The 14,007-nt window shown below is 39.7% G+C and overlaps 1 protein-coding gene across 5 annotated transcripts in view; it reads left to right on the plus strand.

The window, feature by feature from the left end:
• Positions 1-14,007, plus strand: part of ATP10B (ATPase phospholipid transporting 10B (putative)) — a 183,358-nt gene that overhangs the window by 139,859 nt on the left and 29,492 nt on the right. For 4 of the 5 annotated variants that reach the window (XR_014854882.1, XM_085073467.1, XM_085073468.1 and 1 more), the window contains 2 exons: positions 8,162-8,366; positions 11,966-12,051. Coding sequence is in view for 4 of the 5 variants with exons in the window: in XM_085073467.1 (XP_084929593.1) it covers positions 8,162-8,366; positions 11,966-12,051 (291 nt within the window). In the remaining variant the exon portion in view is untranslated. Of the gene's footprint in view, positions 1-2,122; positions 2,321-8,161; positions 8,367-11,965; positions 12,052-14,007 lie in introns of those variants that run through there. The other variant, XM_085073469.1, reaches the window with a different exon arrangement.

Here is a 14,007-nt window from a genome sequence, read left to right on the forward strand (position 1 = left end):
TTTTTTTAACATAGGTGAAAGTCTTTTTGGGACACTGCAAATTTTGCTAATCTTGTGGCAGCAAAAAGTCATTTTTAATAGGGCAAGAGATTTTCCATCCTAAGATGAAATATTACTTAGATTTTTAAGAGGTAATCTTGGAGCGTATATTGTCTTTATTTCAGATTTTAATAAGAACTCTGGCACCTGTTCCAATGGAAATACAAAGGCAAACCAAACTTTTCCAAATGCTGAATGTTCTCCAAAATCTTCTTGAAGGCCAGGGGAAATTCAGTAATTTGCCTTCTTTCAACACAGGGCAAGGGAAATTGAAACTAAATAGGCTGGCCTGTAAACATATTTATTTGAATTTTCTTTTCACAGAGAACAGCTGGAATGGGAAATTTAGTCTGCTGGTCAAATGAAAGAAAAGGCACTTCCAGTAGTGTATTTAAACAATGTTTAATTGAGAAAATGAAAAAAAAAAAATAATAGGCATTAAAGTGTCTTGGGGAGACGCAATAACCTAGCTATTTGATTGAGGAGCTCTTACTTTTGGAACCAAAACTTTTGGAATCATACTCTGGATTAACTGCTGTGCTGTTGGAACAAATCACACAACACCAAATGGAGAGAACAAAAAAATTAAATTGCAGATGGTACAGACCAATGTTTCGATGTCTCCTTTCTCATGGTGTTCTTTAAAATGTACTTTGTCTCCTTTAAAATTTTCTAAGGCAGACTTCCATTATGAAAAACTGCCAAAGCATTTTCTATGATACTATGCTTTATTATCCCTCTTTAATTGGATTTAAATTTCTCAAGTCACCTGTTTGCATGCAACCCTAATTAGTCTCCATCCATATCAGTTAATTATAATCTTCAAATATGTGTGATTTTTATCATGTTAATTTTGTTGCACTGAGACACCTTTTAGTCAAGATTGGTACACAGATTGCTCTTTTCATCTTTCTTGTCAGTTAGTCTCTCCAAACCTACCATGGTTATTTTTCTCTGCACTCTCTTCAGTTTGTCATCAACTTACTAACAGGGGCCAGCACTGAATGTGCTACACAAACCTGAAGGTGAATGTCAATGCAATAGTTGCTAAAAGCTATTACTTAATTTTCTTGAAGTTCTATAATGTTTAAGGAACTAATTGATGTGTAATTATTATATAGTTTGGCTCTGATATACCCCAAGGGTTATATCAAGATCTGTAAATACTTCATAAAATCCAGACAGGTTTTTGCATCAATTTCACATTTCTAGAAGATTTAACCTCGTTTTTTCTCAGTGTTTCAGAAGACACTGAGATACAAATGCAAGGGCTCTGCACAGCTCAGTATGCCACAGCAGCCACAAAAACATCAACAGTATTTAAGTATTCATATTGCTTAATTTTAAGAACCTAAATTCAGATATCTGAGGCAGTGACTCAGAAGCCTTGTTTATATGCTTTGAATCATCCTGTGGAGCTGTTGGAGAAGTAGGTAAGCTAACAGGAATCCTAGATGAGGTAGTCTGATTACTCTTTCCATAGAAAGTTCCTCTGTGATGCTTTCAGGCCCCATGGATTTCAAGTAGTTCCTACAAGCATTAATCTCTTCCTCTCGGAGTCTCCTGATGTCGGTGGTACAAAAGATTTAGGCTGGCCTTCACTCTGACTCTTTATCTGCTTAGTGTAAGGTTTTCAAACATTAAAAGATTTTTGCATCAGCGTTAACTGGGTTAGCCCTAGAGCAGTGGTATAAAAAGAAGGAAAAACCAAAGAACTCATCACTGTGTTGCACAAAATCAGAACTGAACAGCTGAAAAGCTGAAAGTGGCTTAAGCTGAGCTCACTGGTTAGAATGAGAATTAAAATATTTCAGTCTGTTGAAGAATTGTAATTCTGTGCTACAATTTTCTCTCTGACAACAATGGAGATTTGCTTGCCTACATGTGATCATATATACGTGGATACTTTACATTTTCTTAGGGAGCTAGGCAGCAAAGGCTGCCTTTCTGTTTGAACCTCCCTCAGAGGCTCTCTTCAGCTGGATTTCTGAAGGAGGAAGATTGCACCTCCCCTGGATGCTCCCCACGGCTGGGAGAGGGACTGGGAGTGACCAGTGGCCAGCAGAGGTTTGTGGCATCTGAAGAGAGCACAGGAAAGGGTAGAGAACATGCTTGGAAACAGGAATGGATCTACTGTCAAATCTCAGAGATTAAAGAAAGAAAAGCAATATTTCTCTGGACCCAGAGACATCATATGCAAGTCATTCAACCCCAGGTGAAACTGAAAGTTTGTAAAGTAGAAAGCAGGATGAGAGGAAAATCCCATCCTGCCAAGGGCACAGTAAGCAGAAAGATTTCTTGCCAACACTTTAAATTGAAGTGTTGTTCAGCAGCACTGAGTTTTCACTTGTTAGAGAGCCTTTTCTTTCTGTTTTATTATTTTTGTTTTCTAACAAAGCATAACTTTAAAGACTAGAAGCCTGCTGGAGGCTTTAGTGGGTTCATTTTATACAAAAAAAAAGTCCTAAAGTCTGTGTCCCACTCGAAATCTCACCACAGGCAAAATTGCAATCAATTTTCTTGGGCATAGCAGTATCAAAGCTTCTACAGCTCAGTGGTAACTTCCCTGGGCATTGCAGGAATCTCATCAGCTGGAGGCTGAAGGTCTCCTGAACAGCTGCATTGCACTGACAGCCACAAAGCATGAACTGGGGTTAGTTGCAAGCTGCTACCCCCTGCCTCATGTCCAACATGGGTGTGCTGTTCCCCATGTGGGACTGTCACTGGTAATGGCACCCTCTGCTCTGTCACCCCTGTAATTCTGTATGTACTTCACGTACTGTGAAACCTTTGTTCCTAGTTTAGCTGTGGAAACCTGAGTTAACAGAAGGTTTGACTGAAGGTACAAACAGTGCCTTCTGCTTGAGGCATTCTTCAACCTCCCAGTGAGCTGAGAAAATGTCCTTATGCAGCAGTACACTCAGGTGTGTTATGTCACTGTGACACTGTTTGAAATAAGTGGTTCCAAAATCACGAAGAAATTAAAAGACCTTACATGGAGTGTGATGATTGCATTGTGAAGACTTATGGGACATCATTCTGAACTGACTAAATGAGAGCCAAAAATATCAGCACTCAGCTGGCCAGGCAGCACCACTTGAAAGCAGAAGAGCAGTGAGCTAGTAATGGTTGTCAGTCAGGGGATATTGGTACGGTGAGGAACCTTGGTCTCTGTGGAAGAAAATCCATAAATACATTACTGAAGCTACCACTGGTTTGTGTATTGCTTTATCAGAGCTTTCTTCAAGATCTATTACCTGCCAAGGCATTTAAAGCTGCTTCCCAGAAAAGGTGCAGTGGCTTAGCAGAGAGCAGAAGGAGCTAATGACTAAACATTAAGACCAAATAAATGAGAATCTGTGGTTTTGGCTCAGAGACCTGCAGAATCAGGGCCTCATGGCATTAAGATCCATCCTAACTGTCTGAACTTTTAAAATAACATTGAAACCTGGAGAGTGGCAGGTTTCTACCAGGTGACATCAAGAGCTGCATGGTCATATAAGGATATGACTACCAGAAAAGCTGATGTAGGCTGTGCTGTCCAGAAACTACACAAGTTAATGAGAGTCCCTAGAAACTAATGTTAATGATTAGGGGACATTAAGTGACTGACCTTGAAATTGCCTGCTCATTCCAGCTGGTGCCAGGAAGCATCGTAGAAATACTATTTTGTTCAAGGCAGCAAAAAAAAAAAAAAAATATTTTCCTAAATACAATAATCTAGAATTTACAAAATGAGCCTGGTAAAGTCTAAGCAACAGGCTGTTTACATCTATTTAATTTTATTTCTGCAAAGATGAGTTATAAGAAATCTAAAACTATTTATATGAACGAATAATACATTTATAAAGTTCTGGTACTTACCTCAAGTTAATATAAACTTCAATTGGTTACAGAAGTTGAGCATTGGCTTCTTTTATCATTGAGAGAATAAGTTCCTTGTCACAGCAATAGGCAGTTTAAGCACATAAAAAGAAAGAATCTGTTATTAGCATTTAGGAATTTGGAGCACCAATATGATCTAAGTGTATGTTCTTTATTAGACCTTAGAAAATTTTCACTCCCATTATTTTTAAAAGGTGCTTTTGCTGTCTCAACGCAGTGTTCAAATGCTGAGAGTTTGGGGCTCTGGGGAAAGGCTGGGGCTGGTTCAGGACTGGCTCTCTTCTGTGACATCTCTGGTGCTGCTGTGCTGATGTCCTGGCACAGAACATCCCTCCTGCTCTGGGATGGGATGGTGCAGGAGCAATGACAAACCCACACACTGTGCCACCTTCCTGTGCTGAGACAGGATCTGCAGCTCAGGGACATCATCAGCCAGCTGTGCTCTGACCTAAGCACAGCTTTCAGAATCATTTCCCGTCTGGTCTAGCGCCTTCCTCGAGTCCTAAGTCTGCTCCTTTGCTGTCAGTTTTTCAGTTTCGTGGCAGTAGCTCCTAATAGTGAGGTCATGGCCATGAAATGATCTTTGATGACATTTGTGATGGGTTTGCATACAAAAGCTGGTATAATCTTTGGTAGCTTAAAACTCTGTGAGATTACTATTTGCACAAACAGGCTGTGAAGGGTAAGCAGCTATTTGATTCAACCTGTTGTCCATGCAGAACTGAGATCCCAGAATGTTGGCATTTTTTATAAAACAAGTGGTGCTTGAAGGAAGCTATTTTCAAATATAGCATTCTAGCAAATTTACATACAACAAAATGTAGCTACTTAGGTTTGTCTGTTGATGACACTGATATATTTTTCTAGGTGGATTGACCTGGTGACAACTGGGGGGGTTGGGGGGTGGAGCAAACAATATCTTTATTTCAAACTACAAAGGATCCTGAGACAAAACTTGCAGTAATTCAAGGGAATAAGACACTGGACTAATTGGCTGATGAAATGCTTCTAGGTGACAAAGATTACTGAATATCTAAGAAAATCTGAGATTCTCTGTTCTTTGCTGTGGAGTGCATGTGAAAAATTATTTAATCTTTTCTGGAACAATAATTTTTATTTCCTCCCATTCACCTTCCATTTTGATCCAGTTTTTGTTTGAGATTTGTCTTTATTGAATCCAAGAAAGCGAAATCAAATTGTTGACACAAAGTCAATAATTTATTCAAGTTCCCCCGTGATCTCCAACGGCAGCAGGATTTTTTATGGTCCTTTTTTTCCCAGAAATGACTTCATAAAATCTGTTTAGTTCAGGCATTCTGGTCAGATTTGATGAGTTCAATAACAGTTCTGGCAGACTTCATTTTGACTGTTCAAGGCCTCTTTTCATTGACACTATCCTCTGATGGGCACCATCATGATACCCATTAGCAAGGGAACACTTTTTGAATATGCTTTTGGTAAATTGCCTGGTAAAGGAGAGAAGGGACTGAGGAACTTCTATCTGACATCATGTCTGCAGTGTGCCACAGCCCTGATGCCATACATTATAAAAATCAGATATCCAGATTCCTGCCAGTTGAAAATCACCACATCTTGTTTATTTTATTGGTTCAATACATTTGCCCTTCTCGTATGTTTCTCATCAAACCATCTTGGATTTATGAAGCTCCTCTGTTTGTCTAGCAACCGGAGCTTGTGCTATGAACTTTAATCACTGAGCAGAAAATGGGCAGGGTTCCCAGTTACAGGGATTGCTGTAAAGAAACTGCTTTGTCTGAAAAATCTTGTTAGACAGCTAGGCCAGTGCTGCCATGGGGTGCACCAGTTTCATTGTGAAGTACTTTTGTTCCTTTCATCCACTGGCAATTCCCTACAAAGCTGTAGAAAAGCTTTGTACTATGGGAAATTTTTATTCTTCAGACTTTTCTTCTTCAGATGAAACATTTTTTTCAGGAGCAGAAAATGTGTGTTTTTACCAAATTGAATACCCTTTGGGCTAGAGGGACAGTCAGTTCACCTGAATGCAGGTCTGGGAGTCTAGCAATCCCTGAAGTGTAGTCCCTGTGCTAAGTAAGGCTTTTCTTCTGATCTCAAAGAGGTCATCAGGCTTTTCTGACTCACTGTCTCCTCTGTAATTAGTGACTGGGCAGAACCCCAAAGCTTTACATGTAGTGTAGGTTTCATAGGGAGTTAGTGAAAAAAATATTACAAATCTGTGATTTCTGTGGATTATTTTTGCTAACCTGGTTTCTTTCAGCTGATGTGGAACACAGCCAGCTGGGCAAGGCCCTTCTATAACATTTTATGAGTGGACAACATCAGAAGTGTGTTCAGTAAACTTCTGAATTGCACAAGAGCTGACGTACAGAGAGGTAGGATCACCCTGCAGAAGCCACAGCAAACATTATATGCAAACTATAAATGGCATCCAAATGTCTAGGATGGCAAGACAAGGCACCTACTTCCTCTAAACTGATTTTGTTCTTTCTCTTTCATGTTTTAAACAAAGAAGTCCTATTCAGAAGGTTTTTGGCATGGAAAGGATTAGTAGTTATTTAGTTGATTTTTTAATATTAATTTAGTATCAGCTTTGTAGAGGATTAAATACTCAGCATACACTTGCTAAAATACTTTTCAAATAGAAATTTGGCTAAATTTTTTTTAATGAATAGCAGCATCTAATTAGCTCACAACAAACCTCTGTTCTTCAGTGTGGTCCTGTACGTCTGTTGAGCAAAAGAAAAAGGACATGCAGGTAATTAGAGACAGACAAAATAAGAAGAATGAAAAATTCAGGAAAGAAAAATTATTGTAAGTAGAAAAAAAAATGCTACAGCCCCATCATTTAGTAAGTGCCTCACAGGCAGCAGTAAGGTGATTCCAATAATTAGGTTGGGGTTTAATAAAAAATGAATACCACTGGGAAATGCGCAGAATTTAACTTCTTGCATAACCTGCACAGGTAGCTGTCAGCTGAGGTTGTTTTGCAGGTAAGGACATCAGCCAAGGGAGAGGTTTGTCTGGCAGCACCGTGGCTGCCTCTGCTCTGCACAAGGCCAGCAAAGCAGGTTAGCAGGAAGCAGCCCTTGGCCTGTCTCTGCTTCACTGCTTGGATGTGTGCTTTGAACTGAGGCAAAACACTTTATCTGCTCCATCACTGCTCCCTTTCTTCTGCTACAAACACTTCAATGAAATGCAGTATTCTCCAGGCAATAGATGAGCATGATTAAAAACTTAAGACTCTGAGTCATTACAAAGGGGCTTTCATTGTCTGCCTGGTAAAATATCATGAGCATTTTCCCTCTCACAGAGAAAGGCATAGATGATTCAATTATTCATATTGAAAAAATAATTTCCTCTCAAGGAGTTAGAGGAACCAAGCCATTGTTGGCCATGCAGTTTTCCCATTAACTAATTTTAATGCTTACTGCACAGTTTTCAGTTTGCTTAGATGGTTAAGAGCAGTTGAAGGATTAATTATTGAAAATGTAATGTCAAAATGTCTGCTATTTGCTGAACTTAGTTTGTTGATGAAATAGTAATTTCTTTTCCTTGAACCCCATAGGGTCTTTTTCTTTTATTTATTTTTTTTTCTTTTTCTTTTTTTAATTTAGAAGCTCTTTGTTTCTTACTTTAACTTTTCCATTAAACTTGGGCTCTGGTTGTATTTTTTTTACTTAATACTAAGGGGTCATTTGTCAGCTCTTCTACCTTTTGAAGTTGTTTCTGTGCACTAAGCTTGAGATCTGTAATTACCTCTTGAGAGTTACAAACTGGAAAGACCTGAAGCAAGTGTGGATGAGGTATCAATTTGCTTCTTTCAGGATCTATATGCTGATACTGGAAAGTATCTAGGAAATAGTCACATGGTCAAAAACAATTAATAGGTTTTGGTGAAGTATCTAAATTTCTTCAGTAAGATACTCAAAAATATCCTTGTTAGTCTGAACTGCGTTCTATATTTTGTAGTGCATATTATGGTGCTAGTGCTAGAAGGAAAGAGAACTTTTGCTGTCAATTTTTTTATTCCATGTAAAGATTTGATTTGAATGTGACATATGGTGAAGTGGTGCTGTGGAAGCATCTGAATCATTAATTTCTAGCTTCTGTGCTGTGTCCTTTAAAAAGCAAGTCAGTTTTCCCCCACCCTCTGTCTTCTCTGTTTGAAGCCCCACAGCCCAGCAGCCCTGCCTTCCCAGTGTCACTCTTCACCCCTGACATGTTTTTAACTCCACAGGGAGGAACACGCTTACGTGGAGAAGTGCTGGAAAGATGTCCGAGTGGGCGACTTTGTGCAGCTGCAGTGCAACGAGATCATCCCAGCAGACATCCTGCTGCTCCACTCCTCCGACCAGAACGGGATCTGCCACCTGGAGACTGCCAACCTGGACGGCGAGACCAACCTCAAACAGCGCCGCGCGGTGATGGGCTTCAGCAGCCAGGTGAGAATGGGACAGCACAGCCCGTGGCACGGTGTCCCCGGCTGTGACCTTTGTGCCACAGCACAGCCACCACACCCAGGCACTTATTTCTGCATGGGAATTGGAAGAAAGCTCGTGGTCCCCTGCCAAAGCATCCCTGGGTTTCCTTAGGGATTCTGCATCTCCTAGGCAGGTGGAGGTGTGGCAGCTCAACTGGGAGCTGCTCTAAGGCACACTGGGTGGGAAAAATTTAAAGAATGGGATCCTGTGTAGGAGTACATCAAGCAGTTTAATAGGTACTCAAGGTAAATTTTTTTTTCTTTTAAAGTTATATGTTTGACATCACTTTGAGATTCAGTTTGAATTCTTAAAGTCACTTTTTTTTTTCCACAGACAGTATAATTTCTCTTTTACAAACACTTTACTGCTATGTTCTCTTGGCTTATGTTGGATAAACCTGAAGTAAACAAGAAAACATGACTTAGGGACAGTTGTTAAATTTTCAAGCATCTTTTCAAACACAGCAGGGCGATGTTTTTCAAATAACCCAGAACAAGTTTAAGGAGATGTAGCATATGAAAAGGAATATTATGTTTCATTGGAATCACTCCAGCAGATAGGAAATCAGAAAACCTCGCAGGTAATTCTAGGATTTACATCCATGTATTTAGCAGCTAGTACCACTGCCATTAGGAAGATCTTTTGAGGTTACTGATGTGTGGGACAGAGCTGCCAGGGAGCAACCAGACTTATTAAATAAGAGCATACCATTTCCATGGCCAGTTGGGATCAGGTGTTGCAGTCAGTGTTATTTGCTCGTTGTTCAAATGTAAATCACTTTGCAAGGACAATTAAGAGCTTTCGCAGGTTGTGGATACCATAGCACATAGCACAGGCCTTTTCCAGTGCCTTCCTGTGACAATTAGGGAGAGGTTTTGTTCTTGAGAAACACTGGACATTTTTAATATGTAGAGATTTAGCAGAAAAACAGTACAATGGCTACTTAACAGTTTTTAAAATGCTGCATTTTTGTCGTGTAGTCCTAATTTACACATTAGGTTTTCTGGTTTTGGTTTTAGAAGAGAACAGGGTTCTCTACCATCACACAAAATGCAAACTTTTACTTCAGTTGTTCATAATATGAGGAAGTCTTCCTTTACATCAGAAAATGCCCATGTGCTAAACTATGCCCCAGACTGGTGATTCTCTTTAGACTTTGAGTTGTTATTTAGATAAACTGTATGCCTGGGAGTGTCTATCCTTAAGAACTCCTGTTCCAATAACAGTGGAATGCAGCTCTGGCCGTGGTGCCAGGCAGTGCTGGGAAGGTCAGAGCTGACACAGCCACCTGTGCCACCCTGTTATTGTGGTGTGTTAATGCAAACAGAGCACTGGACACAAACCCAGTGTCTGCAGGATCGCACGGGAGGGTTGCAGTGTGCCACCTTCCTCCTTGTTCTTTGAGCTCTGCTTGCTCCTGTGATTTATGAGCTGCGTAAAACCCCCTCAGATGTAATTCTGAGTGACTCTTTGAACAGGGAGTAAATGCTGGGCTTAGATCTTCAGTTTAGAATACAAGAAATAGGGAAAAAACTCTTTACAAGAGCGTGGAGGGACAGGACAAGGGGAATGGCTTCACACTGACAGAGAGTAGATTTAGATTAAATATTGGGAAGAAATTCTTCCCTGTGAGGGGGGTGAGGCCCTGGTAAAGTTGCCCAGAGAAGTTTTGGGTGCTCCATGCCTGGAATTGTTCAAGGCCAGGTTAAACAGGGCTTGAAGCAACCTGGGATAGTGAAAGGTGTCCTTGCCCATGGCAGAGGTTGTAACAAGATGAGCTTTAAGGTTCCTTCCTAACCAAACCATTCTGTGACTCTATTATATGCTTAGGAATGTTGAATACAACTATCTGTAAAAGACTGAGATAAAGGATTATTATTTTTTGCGTTTTATGACATTTTCTACCTTGAATTTTCAAACATAAAATTCTTGTCATCAAAAGAAAAAATTTGAGAGAAGAATCATTCTTCTGTACCCCTTTCTATCTAGAAGCCTTCTAGTTTTCTTTGTTAGCAATGAACACTGCAGGTGACTTTTGTGTCTTCCTGTTCTCCTGTTGTACAAACACTTCTAGCAAAACCAAATATGAGCTCATTTTCCTGTTGAGTTCACTGAGTTGAATAAGATTCAGCCGAGGTGAAAAATCTCTCTTAAAAGAGATTCTAAAAATAGTCAGCCACATGAGTCAGAAGGTATACAAAATGCCCTTATATTCCCGAAGCTTTTATATTTCCTTCAACAATTTCTTTATCATATTCGCTACTATTTTGTACTTATATATGTGTACAGTAAAAAAAAAATGTGTATTGTCTATGAAAAAAAGAACAGGAGAGAGAAAATAATGTAAAAATTAAAGCACAATGCTTGCTGTGGAAATAGTTGGGAGGCCCAGCAGGATATTTGATTTCCAAGTTTCCTAATGGAGGATTTTGTGTTAAGTGAGCTTCAGTTCTTTTAAAAATTCTGTGGCACAGCAATAATTATTGTCTTTCACATTTCTTATGTCCCATTTTTACTACATTTTCTTAATTGAAAATCAAAATTCTGTGTATTTTTTCAGTTAAGAATAAATCACCACTTATGGCAGTCATGCACCTCTCATACTGTCTGCTTTCTGGGCTGCCTCATGGAGTCCAAACCCCAAGCCTTTTCCCAGAACACTGAGCAAATCAAGGAAAATTGTGTGACTCAGTTCAACTCCAAGCTCTGTATGAGCCCTTAGCCTGAAAACTTTGTCTCATTTTGTCTCTCCCAGCAGTTTGGGTTTATTCTACTGCCTTCCCTCTTCTGGATTTGTTAGTTCATTTTGGGGATAGGTGGTGGGGATTTTTTGCTGTTAGTTTTGCTTTTAGTTTTATTTGAATATGACACATTCATTCGAATGTGTGTCTCTTACTTTATGATGATACCATTCTGGCCAGTAACGTTAAGTCTCCTAACATAGCCAAAAATCCTGGTAAATCCTGAAATTATTTTCATTTGAGCTTGCTCTTGGTTGACTACTGTTTATCTTTTATTTATAAGTAATCTGAACTATTTAATAGAATCACAGAATCCCAGAATGGTTTGGGCTGGAAGGAACCTGGAAGGTCATTTTGTTCCAAATGCCTGCCACAGGCAGGAACACCTTCCACTATGCCAGGTTGCTCCAAGCCCATCCAGCCTGGCCTTGGACACTCCCAGGGATGGGGCAGCCACAACTAGGGTCAGTCTGTTCCAGGACCTTACTGTCCTCACAGGGAAGAATTTCTTCCTAATATTCCATCTAAATCTACTCTCTCTGTTATATTCACTTTAAATGAAGACAGATGTTTTCACTAATTGGTTTCTGTGATGTCTTGTCCAGTGCACAGCATTTCTTCATTTAATTTAACCGATTGTTATTCCAAAAGGGGGAAATAGCCATTCTGAAGCTTTGCTGAACGAACTAAAATAACTTTGTCTCTCCTTCTAGAGCAAGTGCTCCAGCACTGGTGGTCTAAATCAAGCTTCTCTTAGTGTTTAGTATTTCAAGTATTCATTGCATTTAACAGTCATTGTTGATGTGTTTTCTCTTGCAGAATACTTTGTTTGAACCCGAATTTTTCCAAAACACCATCATCTGTGAAATGCCAAACAATGATCTCAATAAATTCAAAGGTTACATGTAAGTACTTGATACCGATACATTTTGGATTTGAACTTTAATATTAATCTTGGAGCAATTGGATGGAAGGAACATATTTTGAGGAAATTGATGGTTGTCACTATTATCTCTTCCTGGATTCAGAAATCAATATAAAATGTAGACTTGGACTCTGTTTTGTGGCAAGGCAGAACCAAGGCTTGGCATTGCATTTGCAGTTGTTTCATATAAATCATTCTCACAAAGCTTCAGCTCTCTTCAAAACCTAGACATAAGCTCATTTACATTTGACCTGATGGTTAGACTAAGCTAGATTTTAGATATAAATCCTTCCTACTGTTTAAAAGTATCCAGCTGCATGGCTCTAGGTTCTTCACAGGAAAAAGGTGTCCAAGATCTAATATACAATCCAGATTTTCTTCTTATTAGAAAGGTAGAAAAAGCAAATAAGCATGCAAAAGCCTACTGAACCAAGTGTTAGGCTAGTAAAAATAGGCGGGGTGGGTTTCTTTTTTGTCTTTCTTCACTAAATAATTCTGGCACAGGCATAACAGCAAATTCAGCAGATTTAACCCCATTCAGGAATTATAAGACCAAATTATATCCCATGGCTCATGTCCTAAAATTCTCTTACCCTCCAATACAGAGCAGCCTTTCCCAGGGCCTTCTGCAGAGACGTCAGCAGTCCACGCTGATGGCCACAGCCCAGCAGAGAATTCTCCAAAACACCTACTGCCCCTGAAAAAATGCATGGCCCATTGTTGTGCAAATAATTTAACAGCATGAATGTGCCAGAATCCTCACCCATGCCCCAGCTTTGCTAGGTTTGCTAGCAGCTAAACTAGGAGTTCATGGCTCTGCAAGAAGCAGTGAGTGTTGCACCTGGAGTAGCTGCAAATAGCAGGATCTCTGACAGAATGAACCAGAGGGTTCTCTCCCATTAGCACTGACCATGTCTAATCTGGTTTTGAGGTTGTGCCCTGTAAGAACAGTGCCTCTAACAGCAATGCTATTTCTCCTCTGCTGCAATATCTTATAAGGGGAAAAGAGGTCAAGTTTGTATTGATTGCTGGCTGTGGTTGTTGGCTTCAGGGACCACTGGGTATAATCTAAATTGAAGCAATCCTTCCAATTAGCCTGCTGCAATACAGCAAAGAGCGCTGAGATTATAGAAATGCAGGAGATATGTCACAAGAAAACACACACAAATACACACCCTTAGGACCCAGGACTGGCTTCAAAATATTCAACTCTCAACTGAAAGTCTGTAACAGAAATCTCCTTGGTGAATGCCTATTATCTCACCTGCTTGGTGGAACATGGAATTAGCTGCCTTTCTCTCCCTGCTTGAGGGATAGAAGAAAGAATTTGCTGGGGAAAATTACTTGCTAAGAGTTAGTGGAGTTTCTGTCTTTGGTCTGCTGAGATTTGAGCTATTTTGTAAACACAAATTACTTGGAGCAAGCTACCTTTTTCTCCAAGAACCCTTAATAAATTATTGAGGCTCTCTTGCCTTGCTAGAAAATAGCAGGAGTGCTCTCTGCCAAAAATGATAAGAAATAACTTAGTGACATCCATCTGACATGCATGATCACAGAAAATTCTGTTCAAGGGGATATAAGAAGGCTTCTATTAAATGAGTTCCTCAAGGCTGAATCTAGATTCCAAGAAAAACAGATCTCTGGAATTTTGTTTTTACAATTCTAGCACTTGTAGGTTGTTGGCACTGACACGTTTTCCCTTTTCTAGTTTAAGTTACATAATCATGTGCAGCTGCACTTGGGCATAGCACTGTACTTACCTAGCCCTGAGAGAGCTCCTAGCCTTGCCCTTCTTTTGAGAGATGTGGCTGTTTACTGGTAAATGAAATGCAAAACACCAAATAGCAAGTAGAGACAGGTGAGTATTCTAGAAAAAAAAACATCTTTTCCCATCCTTTCCCACCCTTTTCCCAACAAAACAAGACAAGGTTTCTGA

The sequence above is a fragment of the Lichenostomus cassidix genome, chromosome 13 (assembly GCF_008360975.1).
Source record: "Lichenostomus cassidix isolate B80296 chromosome 13, HeHo_3.0, whole genome shotgun sequence".
Lineage (NCBI taxonomy): Eukaryota > Metazoa > Chordata > Aves > Passeriformes > Meliphagidae > Lichenostomus > Lichenostomus cassidix.